Source organism: Dipteris shenzhenensis, chromosome 1 (genome assembly GCF_047967505.1).
Source record: "Dipteris shenzhenensis isolate YYH24624 ecotype China chromosome 1, Dip_SZ_1.0, whole genome shotgun sequence".
NCBI classification, from domain to species: Eukaryota; Viridiplantae; Streptophyta; class Polypodiopsida; order Gleicheniales; family Dipteridaceae; genus Dipteris; species Dipteris shenzhenensis.
Window position 1 is genome coordinate 69,549,990 of NC_141596.1, and position 25,637 is coordinate 69,575,626.

The 25,637-nt window shown below is 42.0% G+C and overlaps 1 protein-coding gene across 4 annotated transcripts in view; it reads left to right on the forward strand.

The window, feature by feature from the left end:
• The window catches only part of SPK1 (guanyl-nucleotide exchange factor), a 207,756-nt gene that overhangs the window by 20,631 nt on the left and 161,488 nt on the right, over window positions 1–25,637 (forward strand). For all 4 annotated transcript variants that reach the window (XM_087377784.1, XM_087377788.1, XM_087377778.1 and 1 more), the window contains exons 4-13: window positions 6,204–6,331; window positions 8,633–8,745; window positions 8,913–8,968; window positions 9,092–9,189; window positions 9,541–9,678; window positions 10,029–10,343; window positions 16,929–17,228; window positions 17,548–17,715; window positions 17,884–18,072; window positions 18,286–18,329. In XM_087377784.1, coding sequence (XP_087233910.1) covers window positions 6,204–6,331; window positions 8,633–8,745; window positions 8,913–8,968; window positions 9,092–9,189; window positions 9,541–9,678; window positions 10,029–10,343; window positions 16,929–17,228; window positions 17,548–17,715; window positions 17,884–18,072; window positions 18,286–18,329 — 1,549 coding nt within the window. The remainder of the gene's footprint in view (window positions 1–6,203; window positions 6,332–8,632; window positions 8,746–8,912; window positions 8,969–9,091; window positions 9,190–9,540; window positions 9,679–10,028; window positions 10,344–16,928; window positions 17,229–17,547; window positions 17,716–17,883; window positions 18,073–18,285; window positions 18,330–25,637) is intronic.

Below are 25,637 nucleotides of genomic sequence, written 5' to 3' on the forward strand. Positions count from 1 at the left end.
TCTTGGCCAGCACAATAATTTACCTTTCTTGTCATTTCAGATATTGCTGTATGGGTGCTGTTGATGCTTAGATACACGTCTGCTTGATGAAGCAACAGCTTTCAGAAGTTTGCTCTGAAGGCACTTGCATCCTCCTACAGTCCACCTCATATTTAATGTGCTAGTGCAATGTTCTCGGAACATGCCTCACCTTCTTCAAAGCTTATCCCTAGGACTATATTCCCACAGGCAATCTAGACATTGCATGCCGTGACAGTGATTATGATATCTCAGATATTGTCCTAAGGGGAAGAGAGGCTCTCATTGAGTTGGATAGGCCTTGCTAAAATGATCTGCAACATTCTGATGTGTAGGACAATATATCAAACTGATCTGTCCTGCATGTAACCTCTCTTTGGCATAATAATAATAGATTTCACAGAGTAGCAGGAGATGACCACGCCACAGGATAACGAGGTAAACCAAGCACAGAGGCAGGTCATGGACTTCTATGCATTTGAGTCAGCTCTAGGGCACGATGGCATGGAGGAGAAGTGAAGGGGCAAATCGATGTGTGTGTGTGTATGCCTATGGGTTCGGAGTCCTATGCAAGGAGTGTGAGTGTAGGTGTGCTAGAAGGTTCTAGTGACTCATCAGTTAGGTGTGTTAGGTTGGTGTGATGAGTGAGTGATCATAGGAGGTGATTGATTGAGATAATCATGGAGATGATTGTGGATCTGGGATCTACCTACATGGAGGCAGTTGCCTATATATGTAACTACTCTTGGAATAAAGTTTTACATCGTGTGCCTCATTGCTTCCTCATGAATTCACATGTGGTATCATAGCTTGGTTAGAATCTGAGTGCCTAGAATGAGATTCCAAGTAGATTCCAACTAGATTCTATCTTCTTCCCAAATGCTTCCTATCTCTCTCTCTTCTACCTTGAACTTGGGAAGCTTAGTTCTCTCCATCCACACAATGCTTTGAGAAACCCCTTCAGCCAGACCTTCCTCACTCCTGGTGACCTATATGACCGGTGGGATTAAAGAAATTCGTCGCCATGTCTGTGCACCGCCTCTCTGTCTGTTCTACGCCATTTTTGCAATGCTGCACACCTCAGTCACTTACCTTGCAATTCTATGAGCCAAGCTTTCTCTACAACTAGAGCTACCCTTTGTAGAGATTTGGAGTGATTTGGTCCAGAGATGAGGGAGTTCTCAGTAAAAAACCAGTCGACGTTAATGTATCTTTCTCTCTCTCTGTCTCTCTCCTTGCAATTCCTATGAGCCAAGCTTTCTCTACAACTAGAGCTACCCTTTGTAGAGATTTGGAGTGATTTGGTCCAGAGATGAGGGAGTTCTCAGTAAAAAACCAGTCGACGTTAATGTATCTTTCTCTCTCTCTCTCTCTCTCTCCTTCAGCTCTATACACCACGGACTTGGGGGGGATCATGAATTCCCCACCAAGATCCAGCTCTATCGCGACCACGTTTTAAGAGTATCAGAGGATGGATTGTCACCAGGGCCCAGTATATGGAGAATAGACGGGTCACACGTGCATTGAGGATTGCTATAGGACAGATGTGGGTCTCGTCTCACGAGCTGAAGATTGAGGCAGGGAGGCGGCAGACACAATTTGAGAGCATCAGATTTGCACATTAGCAACAGAGGAGCACTTTTGTGTATTTGTCCTGCCTATTACCAGATCTGAGGACGATACCACGGCTTCTTTCAGGAGAGGCACGGTTTCGGACTACCTTTTTGGTTGATCCATTTCCATGACCAGGTTTACGTTGGCCTCTTTTTGATGGAGATGCGGCGACACGGGGAGACCCTTTTTCAAAAGATCAGACAGCATGAGGTGGCAACACCACAAGAGATTGAGGAAGTATAGAGACACGTCACCAACTTCTATGCCTTCGAGTCAATCCCAGAGTCTGGGGTAGGGTTTAGGTAGTTGCAAGGTGGACAAAAGAGATCACGAGCACCATTGGGATCAATCAAGGTTGTTCATTAGCACCAATTTTGTTTGGTGTCTACAGAGATGAGGTAGAGACATTTATTGGGACCCTAGAAGGGGTTGCTTGCTCTCTAGCCGGATCCTTGTTCCAGATTCTTCTATATGCAGATGATATGGTCTTACTCTCGTTCTCCGTAGAGGGTCTCCGGCACTTAGGGTCAACCTTGGTAAAACCAAGGTCATGATGAGAGCATTTCACCTTGGATGGGTTGCTGATGGAGGTGGTTGCATCCTACACATACCCAAGGGTCCTTTTTGCCGGCTGGATCTTCATGATGCGACCAACATTTTAGGCTTGATTGAGTAAGCAGTATGTCACATTGGCCAAGCTCGAGCGACAATGCTTTCAATCTCACTTCTAGGACCCTCGGACCAAGACTTTTCTCTTTTGACTCTTTGGTCTTACCAGTAGGTATGTATGGTAGTTCTTGTTAGGGACCAGACCTATCAAAGATAGATTGGAATCGAGTTGAGAGGCTTTAGGCTCTCATGTTTTCACTGATGATTTGTAGTAAGCCTTTAGTCCCATATCAGATAGTCCTAGCTGAGTTTGGGGCCTCCCCACGATAGCTCGATGTTGCATTTCAGGTCATCACATATCTCTACACATTAGATGTATGGGTCTTGCACCACAGGGCGGCGTAGGCTTCGTTGGTTGGCTTTATCCCCTACATGGCACTGGCAACAGAAGGTGACGAGAGGTGGTGGTATGCACGTACATGCAGATGGTTTGAGAGCCCATGGCTCCACATAGACATATTACCTCTCTTTTAGTATAGCGTTGAGGATGAGATCGTCCGACACAGGGAGCGTTTGTTCATATCACGGAGAATAAGAACGGGATGCACAACCAGACTCCACTCAGAGCACGATTGTGTTTTTAGCCGGACAGCACTGACTAGCAATGCTCAGGGAGACGATGGACTTGTGAGCGAGAGGAGGAGGGATGTTAGACTCGCTAGCAGGTTTAAACATCGATCAGACTAGGGGACCTTACTTCCATGCTCACTAGATCGGAGACACGGCCGATTGGCGTGATGGTGGTATTGGTTTTGTTACAGGGCTGTTGTTAGGAGACCACAATAGACCATGTGTATTGACAGCCATCAAGTCTTTTTTAGTTTCATAGACCCTTTGGTCTTCTGAAGACTTTTTAATAAGCTTTCTTTCTTTCCCACCCCTCTCTCTCCATGTGGCTTTCATCCATGAGGCAATCAGGCACCGCAAGCATCTACTTCGATCACGGAGATGAGCAAACCTCTTCCTTGGTAGACCCTTCTCAGAGCTCGATCATGGAGTTCTTCTAGCTAGAGTAGGTGGACCCCCATACTACGAGGCCCAGACATGATCTGGATCCAGAGCTAGTGACACGACAGCTCAGACAGAGGATTGGTGCCCAGATTACACTTGGGGATATCCCCTCTCCATTCAGAGTTGGAGCTTGACCGACAAGGGTCACTGTAGCCCTTGTTAGGCACAGAGCTATGACCAGAAGACAACACAAGACCACAACTACGGGCAGCCGATAACATTCTATCGCCGACTTCATGCTTCTGCTGTCTCATCCACCTGGATGAACTGATGATGATGATACTGATGTGTAGTCGATCACTCTGACATGACTATGTAGTACTTAGCACTAGCTTTTTGCATTCTGCATTTGTGGATGCTCGTGTAGTAGCTCCACCCTCACATCCACCTGGATGAACTGATGATGATGATACTGATGTGTAGTCGATCACTCTGACATGACTATGTAGTACTTAGCACTAGCTTTTTGCATTCTGCATTTGTGGATGCTCGTGTAGTAGCTCCACCCTCACAGTGTGTTTGTATCAGGATTCTCATGGTCTCGTAGACCCATCGGTCTTTCGAAGACTTTAATAAACTTTCTTTCTCTCTCTCTCTCTCTCTCTTTCTCCTACCACAACTCTCCCCGTCCTTTCTCTCCTTGCCGTTCTTCTACCCCTTTCTCTAATTTGCTCCTTTCTTCTTTTCTACACAAGTCTTGTCTTGTACTTCGGCGATATCGGGAAATCCCAAGAATATCTCTAGGTCACTTGATCATCTCGAGAAAATCAAATCCCAAGAATATCTCTAGGTAACTTGGACCTTCTCGAGAAATTAAAACAACCATCTCGGCAAATCAAATGCCAAGATTATCTCCAAGTAACTTGGATCGTAAGCTCCCACTCAGCTCTCAAGTAAGTACTCTTCTGGCTTTAGTACGCTTTCTCCATGCTCTCCTTCCAACAATCTGCTTCCCTTTCAAGATTTGAAGAAGCACCCACACTTCCCCTTTTGCCTTCAAGGAAGACATTCACCTTCCAATCTCGCATTTCTTGAGACACACGAAGAGCTGATTCTTCCCAGAGCATGCTATAAATGCCCAAGTCAATTACATAATGTTCATACCAGCATGCCATCTTGCTTGTGTGCTTGCTCTAAAAGCAAACCATGCACCTCATGGAGGCACATTTCATTGTGCCGCGTGGTCCTGTAATGCCCTCTTTTGAACCACATCATCCATCTGACCTTGAAACCCTAGGCCACTCCATGGACTCCTCTCATATGTCAGTACTATCAGCCAAGCACTTGGAAGAGTTGAAGCACTCAATGCTTTCCTTGACCTTCACAAAGGATTGCGACTCCCTGTTTGCCCACATCTCAATATCAGCATCCTCACTGTGACTTTTTGTTCTGCATATTTGATCTCAGTAACAAATGGAGATGCCACCAAATAGTTCTCCACTGACTATCTACATTGGCTGTGTCTTGACTCCCCTGAGTCTGAGCCGAATCCTTTCTTGTTCTTCCGATCCACCTTCTTCTTTCTGCAACCATTTTTGCAAAATGGCCTAGCGTATCACAGTAGAAGCACCCCTCCTTTTGCTCCATATTTTTATTGTTTTGTGGGGTGTCCTCTTCGTCCTTAGAGTTGTCCTTCTTGCGTTTGCCACTGCTAGGCTTGCCCATCCCCTTGCCGACCCGACCTTGTCTTTTGCTAGCAACACCTTGTCGCTGTCTATGTTATAGATCTTCTCCTGAGCCTCCTCTTCTATCAATAAGGGACCTAATTCCTCAAAAGTCAGAGGTCTGCTCCTCTCTCTTGCTGTCACAGTCGTAACGAAGCCTGTAACCTCCGTGGTAGCATCCCTTGTACCAACAAGGCCAATTGGCTTGAGTCGACCTTTTGACCAATTGAGGTCAGCTGATCTCTCACCACCTTTAATTCATTCAAGGTTGTTCAAGAACGACAATAAGTAAGTTGTTCTTTTATGCCAAAATGATTGATAGAGAACTTGGAAGATGAGAACTAAAAAACTCAGATTTTCAAAAGTGTGATATCCCTTGCGCGTATCAGAGAGGCGCTTAAGTGGCATTTGTTTGTAAGGCAGAGGAGTCAGAAGTCTATTATAATTGTCGCCATTTGAATTGGTGTTTGTGAGGAGTTGTGGGAGGGGTGGCGTTTGGAAGAACTTGACCATCTATTGTAGAATGAGAGTAGAAGCTTCTATTGTAGCTAGAGGTAAGATGGACTGGTTTTTTTATGAGGCTGTATGCCAGGATACTGCAAATGCCTTTTAAGGACTTGTACTTGTGAAGTTTTCATGAAGTAGAGTTACATTTAAAGCTCTCTAATCAGCAGTACTTCCAGTATGCAAAGCAGAAGTCCCTTAATTCTTTGTATCCCCTAAGATGACCTCCCTGTGGGATATATGTACAGGGTACAATACAGGCATCATTATGCCTTATGTGCTACATTTTAGCTATCCCATCAATGCATGCCTTGCATCTTGCCTGGAGAAATGTATCTGCTGGCTGATGCTTCCATTTCTTGCATATAGAGAAGGATGCCTATGTAGGCCACCATAATTCAGACTATTTTAGGTTTAACCATCCACATATTTCTGTCCTAAACAGCGTAGGGATATTATTCTGACAGATGGTCAATGCTCCTTGCAGGAAATGATTTCTTTCTATTCAAATTTTCAATGTTTAGATAAGCAGCATTCATCTTTTTTGAGTTTTCAATTCTCTAGGGTTTGTTTGGATGAATTTTTTTACGTGGAAGTATTCCTGAAGTACTCTACTACTTGATGCCAATTTTCATATCATGCAGTGCTTCTTAATTGAATCTAACTTGGTTTTATAGTATATTAGAATCTGCATTGAACATTTGTAAACTTTGATTTTTTCAGAGTTGCAACTTGCAACTCTAAGGCAAGGGAGGACTGGGGATGTTGAGGAGGAAGAACCCAGCACCTCAAGCAGGCAGTCGACTGGTACAAGTTTTTCAGATTCAACACAGAATAGATCTCTTCAAAAGGTGTGAAATGTGAATCTATCTTTGTCTTTTGTTTTCTTACATTTTCTGTACTGTAAGATCAGTCTGGGACTTTTTATGATTTGACGTCTTGGTCACATGGGATTTCAGGTCAGAAGCATGAATATTGTGTGTTTGACTTGAGTAACTGATAAGGCTTACTTGGCCTGATTTTCCTGAAAGCTTGACTAGAATTTCCAAGTCTGCTTGTCATATTCATCGCATAACAATCTTCTCCTGTACCAATTTTCAAGTACCTATTATGTCTGCTCAAGAGTTTCTGGGTTTCTGCATGTTGTATTCAGTCCTGTGGAAGGCTGGAAAATGAGCAGATCAAGCGTTTTCTGCAAAAAGTGAACTAGTCTCACCGTGCTTTATATGTTGGAAGCCAAGGGAACTAAGAACTTGGGCACAATTCTGGAAGTACAGATGCAAGTGTAGTCTAGTTTGTGTTTTGGTCTGAACCTGTTTAAATTTGTATATTTACCAGGTTGTATATTTATGCTTCTTTATCAATCTGGGTGAGGACTGGTTGACCATCGCATCCTGACCTCTCTTTGTTTTGTTTTGAGAGCCGCTTTTCTGCATAGGCACTTACACCGACCAGACGTTTCATTGAGAATTGCTGCTGTAGCCTCACTGGCTGGAAGGATTCTGGAAGGATTCTTAAAGACAGACTATTTCGCTTAAGATTGAGATGCTCGTTTGGGAGAGACTAAAATGAAATCGTTACCTAACAGCTTCACGGAAACTTATTGCTGTTGCGCCAACCCTCTTCATCTTAGGCACCATAGTCTCCTTCCCCCTCTTTGTGTTCCTGTTAATAGCCTAAAGGGAGGTGATACAAGAATTGCATGGTTCATCTTCAATGTCACCTGATGGGCATATATTTTGTGATACTCTGTCTTCTCATGATATGTTCTCCATATGCTTGTTTCCACCTTAAGTTTGCAAGAGCCTCTTCTTACTTGTATCTCTCATGTTCAGCATTGGATTAGTTTTTCTTTTGTGAAGGCCATGATTTCCTTAGGTTAATGCCATATCTTGTGTAGTAGTTTTTTCCAAAAACAAGCACTCTGACAGCAATGCCATTGTTAAGGGATTTCACACATGTATCCCCCAATATTCCATCAATTCTTTGCCTTGTATCACTCCTTTATGCCCATTTCCTTGCATGGACGTTTATCCATGTCCATTTTTGCATTTGTGACAAGGTAATACACATATTGGCATAACGCCTTCCTCTCCACTGGTAACATACATGTCTCTGCTAGCAGAATGCGGTAGGGAGTTTGAACTTTAGTTCCCAGTTTTCTATTTGTATCTCTTACTCTCTTTTCCAATATTAGCTGATGAGCCTTGGAGGCCAACCTTGACATCCATAGAGAACCATCGTCGATACCATTGTGATGCATACTGATTTTCCCCTCGCAGCTCCAAATATTGTTTTTTCTGCATGCATGTTGAAGTCTACAGAGTGCCTTCATTTCTCCTAGAGCTGTTCTCTAGATGCATGCGTTCCATTTGTAATCATCTGTTTTTTTTCTGCATGCATGTTGAAGGCTATAGAGTGCCTTTGTTTCTCCTAGAGCTGTTCTCTACCATTTGTAATCATCTGTGAAATCTGGACCCTTGTATTTGTCTGACTAAGCTATCTCCAATTCTTTATCCTCAAAGATGAATGAGTGTCCCAATGATCATTGTTCTGGTCTTGGCAATGATCCGTTATGGTAGAGAATGGCAGAACTTATTAAGGCATCCAAGTGTCTTTCTTGCAGTACACCTCTTTTTGTTATAGTAGGAAGAGAAAGGAGTAAGCTGCAATCTGGTCCCATGCCCTAGTGTGTGTCATAACTCCTCAATAGCTACAGTTGTGGAGAGCGGGCATTCAGATCATTAAAGATAAACTAATATATTTTGATTTATTTTTGTGATAATTAAATGGACTATTAATATGCATACCAATTAGGAGGGCCTTCTTAAGAACAACGTAGAATTTGTGCTAGCTTTGTAATGGCTGAATTTGCCCTTCACCTCGAGAGCGCCGACAGATACTGAGTACGAAGACCTTTGTATAATTGGATGCTGGTATTTGTGGGTGTGTGAATTTGTATGTGTGAGAGCATACGTTTATACTATCCTCTACACTCACTGTTGGGCTCTAATAATGTCAGTGGGGATGTCATAGTAGCTAGCCCCTGCTATGCGTGATTGGTTTTATCATGAGATTGAAATTGCACTATGACTGCCTTCTTGTTTCTGTTTTCAAACATCTTGGATATTTTCAAATGTCTGTTTTCACAGCATTTGGGAGCTGCACCACTACCTTGCTATGAACCAGTTTTTGACTGGGACACAGAGAGGTCTGCTACAGCTGGACAAAGAACACCGGAAATTCCTTCTGTTCTGTGTTGCAGGTATCACAGGATATCATCCCCGAACATCTTTCTTGCCCTTCCATAGGAATTTTTGCTTTATTGTTGGCTTTAGTGCAATAAGTTTGTAAGTGTATCTATTTGGATGCACCTAGCAGTTAGAACAGAGATGCTTCTATTGACCTTTTGGATTGCTTGGCTTGCTGCAGTGGTATTAAAGTTTCTGTCAAAGTGTTGTCATTCATGCTTCAGGCAGGATTCGTTGGTAAGTAAACGCTTAATGTTCCTCACTGGAATTTTTTGGATTCATGTACAGCAGTAGTGGCCATTGTTGGACAATGCTTGTTTACTATTTTAATTAACTTCTTTGTCTTAAAATGCCTTATAGAACCTTTCTATGGCACAATATGCTTGTACCACAGAGAAAGACGTGAGAAGCTTTCTGAAGATTTTCACTTTCAGTTTTTACCTAATGAGTTTCAAGAGGTAAGACAACATTTTCTTCATTACGAGATGTGAAACTTTGTATGCGTCCTTGCTATAAAGGTGCTCAGATTGCTTCAAAGTTTGAAGTCTCCCTGAAAACAATTGGAAATAGGTATCCTTGAACTGGCACTCATGTTGGATTCCTAGTCACCAAGGCTGTTTTGTGATTTCCTTTACAGGAGCAAATTCGCTCATTGATTGGACTGCTTTTGATCAACGTTATCTGTTTGAGTTCTAGCTGACTGCTTACAAGAAGTCTTGCATCAAATGGTATTCCAAATTCAATATTCAAAGTCTGCACAACTAGACAATCTGATAATCTTTATTGTGCTCCTATACTTTTGTTATCAGGACGGTACATCGTTTCAGCGTCGTGCAATATTCTATCTGGACGCTCCTTCACCTTCAATTTGTATGCTGATCCAGCTGGAAAAGCATGCCACGGAAGAGGATGGGGGTACATCATCTGTGTATTCACGCAAGGAACCTGTGAGTCATGAAATCTGTTGGCAATGATGGTTATTCTAGTGGAATAGTGTACTCTACAAGTACTGAAGTTGCATACAACAAATACTTCAATTTACTGTCCATATAACCTGGGTAACTCTGTCAAATCACGGCTACAATAATTGACTTTACCTTTAGAGGGATATGCATGGTTTGTCTCTCAGTGTGTATTTGCCTCTCTTGAAGGGGGAAGCCATTTAGCAGAGCCATATAGCATAGAGGTGCCTGTAGGGGTGCCATACGCAACACATTTTACCAAGGAATATGTCAATTTTATTTCTCTAATCTCTTTTCTTGCTTTACTGTAGCTGAATGGATGACCTTGTCTGCAGGTCCATTTGACTGAAAGAGAAAAGCAGAAAATAAAAGTGTGGGCACAGATGATGCCTTATAGAGAACCTTTTGCATGGGCTGCTGTTCCTTTGTTTGACAGTAGCATACCTGGTGGTGTGGGTGGTTTTGGTTCTCCTAGCAGTCCTCTTCCACCTGGACTGCTTGGTTCAAACTTTGTCGATCCTGGGCTTCCTGTTGTTGGACAGACACTTTCTGAGGGCAGAATTGTTCATGATACTGGTGGCACTCCGGTCATTGTTGAGATCCCAGGCTTGAATCGAGTCAAAGAAAACTACACCGAAGAGTCCCTGCAGGTCAGATTCTCCAACTTATATGGCTAATGTAGAGAGGCCCGGTCATGAAATTTTATGAATGATTGGAAACATTTGTGATCTTTCAAGTATGAAGAAATTGTTTGTATCCAGGGAATACTGGGAATCTGGATCATTTTTTAATTGCCGAGTTTCCTTGAAACAGTGCTTTTGTGACTTTGAGAATCAGTGGAATAGTATGGAACTGAGAACACCCCCATGCACATCATGAGTTGTAGACTTTGGGTTAGTCTCGAATGTGAGGTAAGCATGAAGATGAGTTTATCCATGATAACGAAGCCATATTGCATTTTTGTCTCACAATCAAAAGTGTATAGCTCTATAGATGCCTTCAATGCTTCAAACTGAGTCTTGCGATACATGCCTTTAATGCTCCATAGTGAACAAGGTAGCCGATTGGGCAGCGACTTTGATTAAGAGGAAATGTGAAGCGCCTCCTTATCTAAATATCTTGAGTAACATTCTAGTTGAAGTTACTCAACTGAAGCTAGGAAAAGCGTATAAAATTTTTAATCACATTTGAGAAAGGAAGGTGCTCTGTTGGAGATCTACAATTTACTCTTTCAGTTGAAATAGTGTGTACAATCTCCAAGCAAATTGTGGCATAAGCTATCAGATTCCAATAAATAAGATGTTTGCAACATGCACGTGATTGGCTGGAGGAAATAATATCTTTAAGACCTGATGTAAAGTATGAAATTTGAAATAATCTTGCCTAAGACCTTGATGTACAGTAGGGCTGTTGTGAGGACGGACTAATGTTTGAGACTGTACTGAGATTTGCAGCTTGAGTCGAGCTCATGGGTGCGCTTCTCATCGTTTGTAAAAGATTGGCAATTTGCTTTCTATAAAGTTTCTGGAGATAGCCAGTTGGCAGACACTTGAGAGCTGAATCTGATGAATTTGTTATTGCTTTCATAGATAATTGATAGGCTGTTGTGTTGGGGTATGGTTTACCTTTCAGGCAGGTCTCCCACTGATGTATTTGCTGATGGCAAGTTATGCTTAGAATTGATTGCAAAATGAGCAGAGCTGACTTGATGATGGCGATAGAGAGCAGAGCTATGTGATGATGGCGATTGGGCATGCATGAAATGATTTGCAGAGTTAAGCAATTTGCAGGCTTGATTGTTTCAAGACTGATTGTTTCAAGACTGTGAGCAGTCTATCTAATGGAACATGTTTTGCTTCTATTCATTAATGAAGATATCAGATGACGCTTGTTACTCAAGGCTCAATTAATTCGAGAGATTATTCTGAGGATTTAGACGTGTTTCCAAATGAAATTTCCTTGGGTCTCCTAAGCGAAACGTTGACCATAAGATTGAGCTTGTCCCTGTAAGCAGGTTGTATTCAGGCAACAAAATAGGACTAGTTCAACTGAGGAGGATGAAATTGCAAGGCAACTTTAAGATTATCTCCGATTGACATTGGATGAAGTGAGACTTTGTAAGTCAATGTGGGGTGCGCTAGTGCTTTGGTTAAGAAGTAAGACACATCTATGTGTGTATATACGCATAAACAAATTGGCCATTAAGAATAAATATTTGTTGTCTTGGATGGATGATCTTGTTGATCAGCTCTGCAAAGATAAATACTTCACAAAGATCGGTATCTATAAGACCGTGTTCCGTATGCGAGTTGGCCATTATGAGTTCTTCGTGCTTCCATTTGGACTCATTAACTTTCTATTTGATGATAAACAATGTTTTTCATCTATATCCGAGAAAGGTTGTTGTGGTCTTTCTTGATGACATTTTGATCTTTAGCAAGTCTCTTTTAGAACATGGATGCTATCTGTGGAGAGAGCGTCGTCCATATTTTGAAAAGAGCAACATTTCACAAAAGAGAAGAATTCTTAAAACAGAGACTCATCTACCTCCGACACGTCATTTCTAGTCCTTATTAAATTTGAGAATGTCAAATTTGAGAATGTCAGGAAGGTATGTGAGTTGCCTATTTTAAATACGATTATCAATAATTTCTTCTAGAGCTTCATCTTGAATTATGCTAGTTAGCATTACTCCTATCAGATTTATCTAAGGTGTGAAGGGAAGTACAATAAGGACATAATCATTGTGTGGATAAAGGAGCTTGATGAGTGTTTTAAGCGATCGAAACATAAGGTTACATAAGCTCCTATGCTAGAAATTGTGTGGATGCTAGTAATTTTGTTGTTGGCGCAACATTGTTCCAAGATGGTAGACTAGTAGCTTTTGATAGTAAAAAGCTAACTGAGCCACATTATACTAGGCCAATGCATGACAGGAGCTATATGCTATCTATATGGTTGTACTTTGGTAATCTATGTAGATGAGCCATCTGTGAAGTATTTTCCTAGAACTATTGACCTAAGGGGCAAGTAGCCTATTGGGCGTGTACAAAATATGATTTTTTTGATAAATGAGATACTGCCTTTTGCAATATAGCTTCAAAAAATTAGAAACTTGCATCAAGATTGCTACCTTGTTCAATGTACCATTCTCGAGCTTCTTTGAATTTACAAAGCAAAAGGTATACCACGTAATATCAAAACATGTCTATGTGGATGCTATATAGGCCATATCTAAGTGATAATTTTTGCACTATTCAAAAACAAAAAGTAACTAAGATAGCGTATCTCACCACATGATAAATTCATCAGGACTCTTAGCCTTGGAAAACCATAAAACAATGGTAGGGTGCATCTAGTCTTTCATGTCAGTAGACTTAAAGAGAAGTTGGGCATGGGAGATAATTTAGTCTCAAAGGAGGAATGACTTAAGGACCCAAGCACTTATTTGCCCCATGAACCAGAATGTCTTTTGGGTTATAGGGACTGATAGAGTAGGAACATGAGCTGAAGGTCAAGTGACTCATGGATTCAACTTCTGCTAAGCGTTAAAGAGAAGAAATGCCTAGATCCATTGCCTAGAGAAACCCAACTGTCATAGAGTTCCTTTCAAGAAACCCTGGTCCATGGTGTTGTTAGCCTTCTCAAAGTCAATGGAAAGAATATCCATTGGCTCTAATGACTCTCCTTGGCCAACTTATCGGCTTGCGAAAACAAGACGTTATCAAATATACTCTGGCCTTGTACAAAGCTTGTTTGAGTATCGTGTATAAGGTTAGGGAGCAGGGTGTGAACTTTGAGGTTTACTGCCTTAGCCAAGGTTTATAGGCAGTGTTGAGAAGCGTGATAGGCCTCCATTGGGAAATAAGGGTTGTATGTTACCCCTGGGAATGAGATGAATGAGTCCTCTATGAGAGAGGAGGGCATGATACTACTGTCTCAAATCTCTTGAAAGACTAGACTGATTCGTAGCCCCTATGGGATCCCACCGAGTAATGAAGAAGGTGGAAGTGATCCCATAATCATTTGGGCATTATTAACTTCAGCACTATTTCCTAGAATTTATGTCGTAGTCTGTTTAGACATAATCGTGGCTAGTGTTAGGGTGAGTTTCCAGTAGTAAACCATTGAGTTTAGGTAAGCTAGGGTCATATCAACTAGGGGTTAGTTAGGACATGAAGTACCCTTGGTATAGTCAGGATAATCTTCGGGGTTAGTTAGGACATGAAGTACCCTTGGTATAGCTAGGATAGTCTTAGGTTTGAGGCACCATAAGACACCCTATGCATATAAAACATGAACCTTGGCTCATTTGAGACATTTGTAGGGATGGGGCCTCTTGAGGATACCCAGCTAGGATGGAGCCCGTCTAGGCCTATGCCTCCGTAAAGACATCTATGCATGGATGGGGCTGTGTGCTATGCCACATAGTCTTACCTAGGAGCACATTGTTCCGGGGTTGCTTGATCTCTAGCTCGGAGTGATGCGTGATGACGCTTTAGTTCCATACATGTCCATCTGCGTGGATTCTAATCTAGATCATTTTGTATGTAGCTTGGAGATAGAGACTAGTGTTGTGTCCCCAAGATAGCTGAGGCTACCCTAGTAGGAGTGTTTGATTAGTTCTCTGAAGCCCTCCAGAGAATTCTGCAATCAATGTTGATTGTGTATTGCATGAATTGGGCTGATAGAAGGCAAAATTTTATGAGGCCTCCATCTCGATTCTCCACTCTGCGTCTCAACTAAGTGCAGGCAGGGTTTTTATGAAATATACAATGTCTTCAAGTATAAGTTGAATCAATAGACTTGGATATCTCTTCCTTCAGTTTTCTCAGGGAGGGTCTTTCATACTGAATAGAAGTCCTTTTCTTGACACAAAAGAAGCCTTGGATATCTAGCTTTTCATGTATAGAAACTATTCCAATTACCCTCTTTCATTTGCTGATTGCCTGTTTATTTGTCTTCTCTAAAATTGATGGTCTGTAGGCTGCCTAAGGTTGAAAGCATCTTATTCTGTTGTAGATAATCAAGAATATTTTTTCGATGACGAGCCAAATCATATTCTCACTCTAAGATGCATGGCAATACAGAAAGAGCCCAACTATTGCCAAAGCTGCATGGATATCGTCAAAGGTAGTTATCTCGGTGTAGATAGTTGATATTTGCTTTTAATGATCTGGGTAACAGTAAGTGAGCTTATTGTCACCATGCTATATGTGTGTGCTCCTCCCCTTAGCCTTTGGATCCAAAGCACTTGCCCCATTTTGAGCCTTCATTGTGGTGAGTGTGGATATATGTGGAGAGTGGATTTATCCAATGAGCAACTAAAGAAGAGTTCAGCAGACTTATATATTGCGCGAAATGTGAGGAGACATGTACAGCATTGCTTGCAAGCTTTTTAATTGCATCTGTGCTTCCTACTGTGTGTGTGAAATGCATATCATCATGTTGGCATGTTGGCCTCTACCCCTTGTGGCTAGTAGTTACGGGACATATGCGTCAAACTGCATGTGGAATTTTTTTGGCTAATGGAGATAAATCAATGTGCTTGTGACCGTGTACTGGGTGTACATAGTCCTGACTCCCATATGCAAATGTGGTGAATTGGGTAGCTTGGATCTTGTACTAGTGGGCACAAGAGCTTTCAATGCCTAGATTCTCAGGTAGCTAGGAGACGGGGGGCTGGAATCCCCAGCACTGGTCCATCCCACACATGGCAATACCAGGTGGTGGTTCTTTATGAAGCATGTGAATTTACCCAATGAGCAGCTAAATAAGAGTTTAGCAGGCATATATATTGCACGAAACATGAGGAGATAGGTACAGCATTGCTTGCAAGCGTTTTTATTGCATCTGTGCTTTTGCTTGACGTGTAAATTGCCTGAAACAATTCATTGGCCGAGTAATCCTCTGTGGGTCTCCCCCTGCTATTGTGCTTAGGGTCTGCAAGAAAAGGGGATGGACATGTGCCTGTGTTTGAGCCACGTGATTTGTACTTCTAGAGAGAAATGATTCTTAGTGGCACCCAACCTTGAGCAGGAATGGTTAAAGGGAGGTGTTTTAGATTGGGGAATTGTAGGAAATGGAAAAGAGGGACAAATTTATCATACAACAGGCAATCTAATCTCCCTTGGATCTCATAGCATGTGGAGTATCTGAACAGATGATGCTCCTTTGTCTCCACGTGGACTTTAGAGCATATCTTGTAGTGGGTGGTCCCCTTGTCTCGATGCACAGGGTATGTGATGGACTCGAAGTTGACCAAGGGAAACCCTCATCGATGTGGACCTCCATGTTGCTTGGAACGATATAAACTATCGTCTGAGATTTTGAGCAAATGATCACAATTGAGCTCCAAGCAACTCCTTGTAGCTGCAAGAGGTCAAGCTGGATGATGCAGTATTTCTCTTGTCTCATCAGCCAAAGCATGGGAGAATTGTGTACTAAAACGGAGGAAAGGGATCCATCTGGAGGCCCATATCAATCAAACTTTTTACGGACCTGTGTGTACTGACCTTTTTATCTACCCTCTATCTCCAGGTGCATGGCAGACGTAAGTGGAAGGCATAAAACTTGATTAGGGCGAAGCAACTGTACCATTGAATGTATGTGAAAATCTCAAAGGTCTTATGTATCTTTAGTGGATGTGCGCTGGACTATGTATGTAGAATCTGATGAGAATGAGGGCTTGCCATACAGGGCAGCTGGCTGGACTAGGGTAAGGCATTCAAGTGTGCCCGTAGCATTATATCTGAAGATGAGTTCAAGACAATGTCTCTTTCCTACTTGATGTATATACCGATGAGTGCAATATGCATTTATTTGCAGTGTTGCACCATACATTACTTTAGATGTTTAGGGGGTTGAGGCAAATTGAGTACCTACTTCTATGATGAAGTAGCCAAGGGCAGGTGAACAATACCCACTTGGATGCAAGCTGTATATTGCAGGAATTCGCTTCTAGTCTATTGGGTGAGTTGCCTGGCAAATGTCAATGTAGTGGCTCTAAAGTATTGATACTGACATCGACTTGCTTGCAAACACAAGGTGGAACTTCATGCATTTTGCGATTGATGGATTGTGATTGTTATACGAGATTGTGATTGTTAAATCAGAATTGAGCACAACAACTTCTCTTGCTGCATCTTGTACATTCTTCCCTTCTGATGTTGTTTTGTTCCACGAAGACTACTAACATGAACTTAAATTTGTCATTGAATGACTCTATCGTACAGGACCCCAAAAGAAAGATTCATAAACCTGTCAAGGCTACTCTGCGCTTGGAAGTGGAAAGGTTACCGGTGGACTATCATGAGGTTGATATAGTGTCTGAGAGTAGCAGTTTGAGTAATGGATCTGCAGAGGGTGGTGAGCGATATGGTGATGTTGCAATTTCCAGGGCCTATGTTAGTGGATCTCGTGGCCTTCATTGTGGAACGTATAATGGTCAGACAAAGTGGATAGCTGCAGAATCTGGAGATGCAGAGAGAGCAGCTCTTCCCAGAGGCTCTGCTGGAGACAGTGGAAGTGCTGATGTAAGATATGTATCCTAGATTGGTGTTTTAAAAGAAAACACCGGTGTGATATATTTGACGTATTTATGCTTAATTTGATTATCCACATCCTAGAATCTTGAAGGCATTTATTTTAAGTTTTGATACTGCCTGATGTTAGAAACATTGATTAATGCCGTCTCTAATCTAGATCTCAGAGTATGAACCATGACCAACTTTTGCTTTACTGATGGGTAGTCTTACTGGATGTTTCAGTGTTTAAATAAAATAAGTAAACTGATAAAACTGTTAGAATAGAAAAGAAACAAAATCAAACTCTGATGCTGTTGCTACATTGCAGTTTTGTGCCTTGGATTTTCGAATTTTCACCAAGAATGAACCATTCACACAGCTACTTCATTGTCTTTATGTTTATCCGCAATCTGTAAATTTAAGCCGAAAACGCAACTTTTTTGTTCGAGTGGAGCTGCGGAAGGATGATTCTGATATTCGTAAACCACCTCTGGAGGTATGTCTACGAAGCCACTGCTAAAGTGAGTCTGTTCTAGTGTTGTAAAATCTCTGCTCTAAAAGCACTGCATCCGAAGTGCATGCTGCAAAACGTGAGCATTGAATGAGATTTGGCGTTGTGGTTGATGAAATACGATGAGCAGGGTGAACGGCATACTTGTTGCAGGCTATTTACTCCAGAGATGGTGGACAAATGGAAAAGTGGGCTCACTCTCAAGTGGCGGTCAATGCTCGCACAGCAAATTATCATGATGAATTCAAAGTCCAGCTGCCTGCCATACTGACTTCTCAGCATCATCTTCTCTTCACATTCTACCATGTGGATCTCGTCATGAAGCTCGAGGCTCCTAAACCGGTACTTTGTGTTTCTTATCTATTTGATATTGCATTCAGTGTCCATTTCATACCATTTTAACCATAGCTATATCATGCGTAGTCTGGTGGTTGTCGAAGTAACTGTGTTCCAATGTTAGGTGCTTCTTTTTAAGCCTTCACTCATATTATCTGCCTGTCTGACAAGGCATTGTTGTGGTAAATGCATCTGACGTCCAATAATTGCATTTTGCAGGTGGTATTAGGATACTCAGTCCTGCCACTGTTCATGAATGCACAGTAAGTTGATAAAAAGTCTACATTAAATGGAAATAGGCTGGCAACCGTCTTTTATAAAAAATTACAATGCCAATAAACAACAGGAATTCTGGACTGGCCCAATAAATCCTATTTTTTGGATTTCTAGTTTTGTGTTTTCGTTTCCTTACTGTTGCTTTTTGAAGGCACATATTGATGTTTTTGGGCCCTTTGTTAGTTTCCTTGGCATTGTTTGTGTGTTCTTGTTTTGATCAGCTGTTGTGTTTTTAGAGCATGCGTTTGGGCACGTTCTTGGATTCTTCTAAATATATGCTGTAATTGCGAAATGGAGGTTCATTTTACAGCAAAAGTCAAATGTTATAGACACATGGTACTTATTCTGGACTCCGGCTTCGTTTTTGTTGAAAAACAAGCTGAAATGAGCTCTTGTTTCTTCTCTTTTGAGCTCTCCTTCCTTATCTTTTGCTGTGAACTGGTGCACTCACTTTGGGTTCTAATTTGAGTGAATCAGAGGTCTCAACATCGTTATAGGGCGTGGATCACCCCCTCGAAACCTCATTCTGATCCGGCTTTCCGTTAGGCAGAACTGAGAGGAGGGGGGTCGCTTTTCTTCACGGTTTGAGGGTTTTAAGGGAACATTCACACGGGGGGCTCCCCCCATTAGAACACCTTGTTCCCCATCCAACCTTGCCAGCCTGCCCTTTAGTTTCGCCCCTTGCTTGATGGTTATTGTGAGGTTTGTGGTCTTTCCTTTTCCGGTTTTGTTGCTCTTCACACACTCGCTTTCACAACGTACCCCAACTCTTGCTGCATAGTCAGCATTCTCTATTCGCCCTTCTTGGCCAATCCGCCTCCTCAGGTGCTGCCGCCCTCTCATTACCATAACTCTCTCTCTCTCTCTCTCTCTCTCTCTCTCTCTCCTTGTTGCCAGCCTGCCGTTTAGTTTCACCCCTTGCTTGATGGTTATTGTGAGGTTTGTGGTCTTTTCTCTTGCCGTTTCGTTGCTCTTCATACACTCGCTTTCTCAACGTACCCCAACTCTTGCTGCATAGCCAACAACCTTCTCTATTTGCCCTTCTTGGTGAATCTGCCTCCTCAGGTGCTGCCGCCCTCTCGTCACCATAACTCTCTCTCTCTCTCTCTCTCTCTCTCTCTCTCTGAGAGCTTTAGGCCTTCGTCTTTGCCACCTTGGTTCATTTACTTTGTAGTCACATCATTTGGTTTGGCAATTTCCTTTCAGTTCACGTCCTTTGTATCTCTCCTCGCTTACTATATCTAGCTTGCACGCTGTTATCTGCTCACGACTACCTCAGTAGCTTGCAGCTTGACTACTCTGCAAGTCTTCTATCGTTTTGTTCACCACCTCTTTACTTGCATGGATGTACGTCGCCCTCCTCCTCTACTATGGTTATGAATATTTTCTTATGAGCTGGCTGAAGGTGAGTTACTACTGGTTTTTCTTTTGCCTCATGCATACTTGGCTGCTTATTTACAGCTTTCTACGTGCTCTGTTGCACGTTGTGGGCCATCCCTTCTCCTTGCTCACCGCTCTTCTACGCTTGATGTCTCGTGCTTCCACTTGTGCATCCATGTGTGACCTTGTTGCAAGCTGTGTTAAGGGTAAACCCCTTTATTTGGGCTCTACACTGATGAGTTGCATCCTTCATCAACACTTTGATTGGGGCAAATTACAATGCCTATCTTGCTATACACAGATGATGTAGTGCAACTCACACAAAGCAAATGGCATACTGAATGTGAGCCTCTACAAACTGCTAGACCTTTCCAAAATATATGAAGGCATTCAGAACTGATAGTAAGACCTTGCGTATACATGGAGCCACCCACGTAACATACCCATTATTCTAACCTCTAACCACCAAGTAATCCGACTGTCAAGCTGTCAATCAACCTAGGTGCTAACAAGCCCTGTGGAAGCTGCAGTTGGCTATCCAAGGGCAGTTGCTTTTGTAAGAAGACTCAGATAAGATCCAAGGAAGACTATGATCCATTCACAACCAAGACACGTACATGGGCGCACTATCTTCCACTACACAATGAGGTGGGAGTTCCCACCACACAATGAGTCAGGAGTTCGCTGAAAGAAAACAGGAAAGGAGAGGCCTGCTAGACTGCAGTGCCCTCCACACAGAGGTAGGAATAAATGCACACATGTGAATGTCTGCAAACACAAATGCCAACATTGGCTAGAATGAAAAGCATACAACTGAAAATCTAGCAACTACCACAAATAAAGCAAACCAACTAAGGAGTTGTGGTGTTGAGGAGGTGAGGAGGGAGAAGCTTCCTGAGCTTCAGCCCCATCCTATGTGGCATATTGACACAGTTTACCCAATCAAGATGCGCCAAACACATGATTGGCTGCCCTAGAGTGAGTGTGATGGTGAGTGAATGTCTTTGTGACATATGGCAAGAACACAAGCAATAGACCAATAGAATGGTGCCATGTAACAACCATCCCCTTCATCTATGATGGATGTATGTGGGGGCTTGCCACATCCGATGGCCACTTAAAATATCTCTAAACCTTGTCCCCATGACACAAACGTTATGGATGCCCTACCCTAGGACTTAAGGTCTTCCTACCATTCTTTTTAACCTTTTATTAGTCCTAACCCCAAATTACGCCAAGGGTAAGTGAACTAAGTCCATAGTTCACTACTTTTTCCAACATTCGCATCATTAAATATGTATATCTAGATTGGACTTATTCTAGTCTTACAAAGGTATATGTATATCTAGATTGAACAAAAATAGAGGTGGAGACAGTCTAGACTGAAGTGCCCTCCATAGACATAGCATAAGTAGAATTTGAAGCAATTGAAATGTCAATCATTGGTGATGATGCACAAGAGGAAATTGCAGCAACTATTTGCAAACACACAATAAACCCAATACAAAGCAAACCCTATGAAGGGGTGAGGGTCACGTTATCCTTCGATCTCTTAGAAAGTTTAGGGCCAAACCGCCTATTGGGCATTAATACAATGTGCCAATGAAAATGCACTAACACACATACATAGATGCAATACTAACATTTGATTGGCTGCGCTAGAGTGTGAGGTGGTGATTGCTCGTTTGTGTGACATGTGGCAAAGCCACGTCAATTCAACTACTCATATAGTGCCGTGTGGCTTCCATCCACACCACCCATGGTGGATGCATGGTTGGGGTATGCCACCTCGTCTTGCTACTTAAAAACCTGTAACCACTTGCCGATGACATAAGTCACAGGTCTAGCTACCTCTCTTTTGACCTTTTATTAAACCTAACCACCAAATGACCACAAGGGTGAGTCAATGTACTACATCCTTAGTTCATCACTCATTTTTCTAACTTTTCCTCTTAATGAACTGTATGTTGCTTGCTCATGGACCATTTCGTGAAATGAAGGGCTCACAAGATCTGGTGGAGGAAAAACTACTTTCATAGCTTTTTGTTAGAGGAGGAAGAAAAATCATTTGGAAGCTTAAGCTCTCCCAAGAGTAGTAGCAAAGATGAGAACAAGTCCAAACTTGGCAATCTTCTTCTACCAAATTTTGTTTGGGGCGAGTGATTTGTGTCCATGAGCTCTATGACTGTGTCTTTTCATCGGTATCCGACGATGGTTCTTCAACAATAGTTGGCTCATATTTCTTCCCTCTTCCTTGGTTAGTGGTTGGATAGAATGATGTATCTTGTTCGTGAAGTATTTCAAGTACCTTCTTCACCAAGGATTACATCCTTTCTTTTTCAATTGTAGGCAACAAATGTGTCTTGACATCTAGGCAAGGTCTTTGACTCTGGTATCTGACGATGGTTTTTCAAGTTTCAACAATTGTTGGCTCATATTTCTTCCCTCTTCCTTGGCTAGTGATTGGATGGAATGATGTATCTTGCTCGTGAAGTATTTGAAGTACCTTCTTCACCAAGGATTACATCCTTTCTTTTTCAAGACTCCAAAGTAGGCCTTGTGATCATCATTGTAGGCAACAAATGTGTCTTTGATTAATTTATCATCAAGTTTCTTCCTATAGGCATAGGGATATGTACATTAGCCAAACATCCTTTACATATGTAAATGCCTCTTCGGGAATTTTGTTTACGATAGCTTTAGTTACACTCTAGTTATGAAATTATTGCTTCAACCCATAAATACTTAGGCGTATTCTGAACTTTAAGAATACCCCCGATTTTTTCGACTAATGTACAGTTCATGCATTTAAAAAATATGGGAAGTAGTGTGCTGTCTTTCAATTCCGTTTTCTTTACACAATTCAATGAATTGTGGGGACTTAAACCCTCTGCCTTTATCTGATTTGAGAGCCTTTCACAGTTTGGTTTTCAACGATGGTAATGAATTGTTTGAAGTATTTAAGACTCTCAGATTTCTCCTTCGGGAATTTGAATAGTTATCTATGAATGTTAGGAACTATACTTTACCTTGTATAGATCTGACATTTAATGGACCACAACATTTAGTTTATCAGTTCGGGGTTGCCGCTCTTTTTTAGGAATATCTCATTGTTGTGTTTTTCCATGATACAGTCCTTGTGTATAATCTTCTCTTGCCAAATATGAGGTAGGCCACTACTGAAGCCTTTGCTGTTGATCAGAATAAGATTTTACATTTTCAAGTATCCAAGCATTTCATGCTACAAGACTTTTTTTCTGTCCAGCTGAGAGATAAAGGCTTTGAAGCCTGGCATAGGCAATGAGAACTTGTACGTGCCTTCTCCTTCAACTCCTTTGGCTACGACTTTGAAGCTATCAGCCTTGTCTTGTATCAGACAGACACCTTCATTAATTTCAAATTTCTTATTTTGCTTGGTTATGACACTAACTGACAGAAGGTTCTTATTTAGACGGAGGACATATAAGACATTATCTATGTCCCCAACATCTTTATTAAGGATGCATGTTGAAATATTATCAATACTTTTAATTTTATGAAGTGACGAGTCTCCTGGTAGAGTAGGATCATCATCAATGTTCCTCTCGAGCTGGAAAAGCTTCTCTTTATGAGGAGCGAAATGACTAGAGTCGTCTCAGTAAATGGTTCATGACTCATCGGCATGACCAGATTTGCTTGTCTTAGTTATAGCCAAAGCTTTCTCAAATTTATTTGTTTGCTGTGTTGCTGTGCTTGGTTTTAGATTCGTGTTTAGTCATCTCCATCTTTTTCTTTTTACACTTGGAACCAAAATTGCCAAGCTTCCCACAATAGTAACAAGGTCCTTTCCTTAATTCTTTTCTTTTCGTAGTGGTTTGACGTGGTATCATTATAAGTGTAGAGCACAGTGGGTCATATTTTGATTGGGGGATGAAAGTCAATTTGTATGCCCCCAACGATAGAGGAGATCGTGTCCTATTTTGCAAGGAACTGCTTTCTTGCGTCCCAATCGCGGACTAATGGATTATTGGAGGTGACATCAACATGATAGAGTTGCCTTTAGGCGAAATTAGGGGAAGAGAAGGTGGCATTTAATCACTTGAGAGAGTAGCTTGGGATGCCTTCCTTTCGTAGCTCAATGGTAGAGATGCTTTGACAGAAGATGCCTCTCACACTTTGCCTCAACCACTCTTGTTCTCTTGCTTGAATAGGAGACGTCGGTTGCCCATCCATGTGCGGATTGACATATTTAATGTTGATGATTACACACTAGATAAAGGTGGCTCTGCATGCATTTCACATGGGTTTCCCACCCTCAGATCAGTTTTGAGTGGTTTCAATGGTTTATGAGCCTCGCGTGAGAGATCGCTCTGCCAATACCAGGATTTTGAGTGCTTTGTATGCAAAGGAGTCTCATAGAGATAGTGTTACAGATTTGCATGTTTGATATGTAGCGCGGAGTGCTAGCTCCTTAACATGTGGCAGCAGCTGTCTCTAGTATTATGGATCACTCCATGGCTAGTAATGGGTTGGCCTCCATCAACATCTAGTAGCCTTGCAGAGGGAAGAGCAAAAGTTGCCTGCAGATGCTTGGATTCAAAAGTGCCTTGCTATGGTAAGGGCTCATGAACAGGTTCTTTTGGATGAGAGAGCAAAGCACGCCTATGGATGAGAGTCTTTTGGATGTAGATGAGAGAAAGACTCAATAAACACTTCTTCTCTACTCTTGGCCCGAGACATGGTAGAGTAGGTGTTTCTGAGCTTATTGACTCTGATGCGGTTTTACCGTCAGATTCAGAAGCCATCTTACACATAGCTACTGGTTTTTATGCCTCCTTTCCCTAACACACTTGCGAGAGATGATGCCATACTTTGACAAGGTATTCCAGCATTGGTGAAACCAGATATGAGGGTCTCACTTGATGCACTTTCACAATCTAGAATGTGGGACTACATTTCTTGCTCTTCACAATGGCAATGTGCCCAGGTTCAGATTGGTTGATATCCTTCTTTTTCATTGCTTTTTGGGGCATGATTGGGGACCATGTTACCGCAGTCCTGCAAGGTGTTTGGGACTCTGGTACTATGTCTGATTCACTCACATCTTATTCATCTTATTCCAAAGGAAGGTTGCAGAAATTTGGTCTCTCAATGTAGGCTAATCGGCTTTTTGGGAACCTTTTACAAGATTTTGGTCAAAGTTATCAGTCTGTGTTTGCAGCCCATTCTTTTAGATCTCATCCATGATATGCCTCTTGGATTTCGAGAAGCTTATGACATATTAAATTGGGGTTTTGGAGGGTACCCTTTTATGTTTTGGATTTTCAGATGCTTGGATCGGAGGGGTCTCTTCTTTGTATAGATCAGCCCATAGCTAGGTTCTTATCAGAGAGGACACGGGAGATAGATTTCAGTTTTCTAGATCAGTCCAGTAGGGATGCCCTCTTCCCCCTCTCCCATATTTGTTTGTGGCTGACACAATTAGCATATTTTTTTGAGATCTCAGGCCGACATTATTGGGCTGAGACTTTCCCTGAGACTGTATGAGGAGATCTTTGACACGGAGCTTGTTGGTGACACTGCTGTTTTTTTGGATGCCACTAAATAGAATCTCACTTCTTTTAGGGCAGCCTTGTATTTGTTTTGTTTTGCACATAATAATTGGAATAAATTCAATGGCTTCTAGATTAGCGATGAGGACACACTTGATTCGAGGATTGACTTTGGTTTTATTTGGATTCAGAGGGGTGTGTCTATCAGATACTTGGGTTCCAGGTCGGCGTGGGTATCTCTCCTTCGCACCAATTTACTCCTGTGTTGGAGACTATTAGCAGAAATCTTCTCTTTTGGAGTTCAGCCAAATTTTGCCTTGCTTCTAGGGTAGTGGCTGTCAACCGAGTACAGCAGGCCACGGCATGTTTGTTTACTCTTATTTG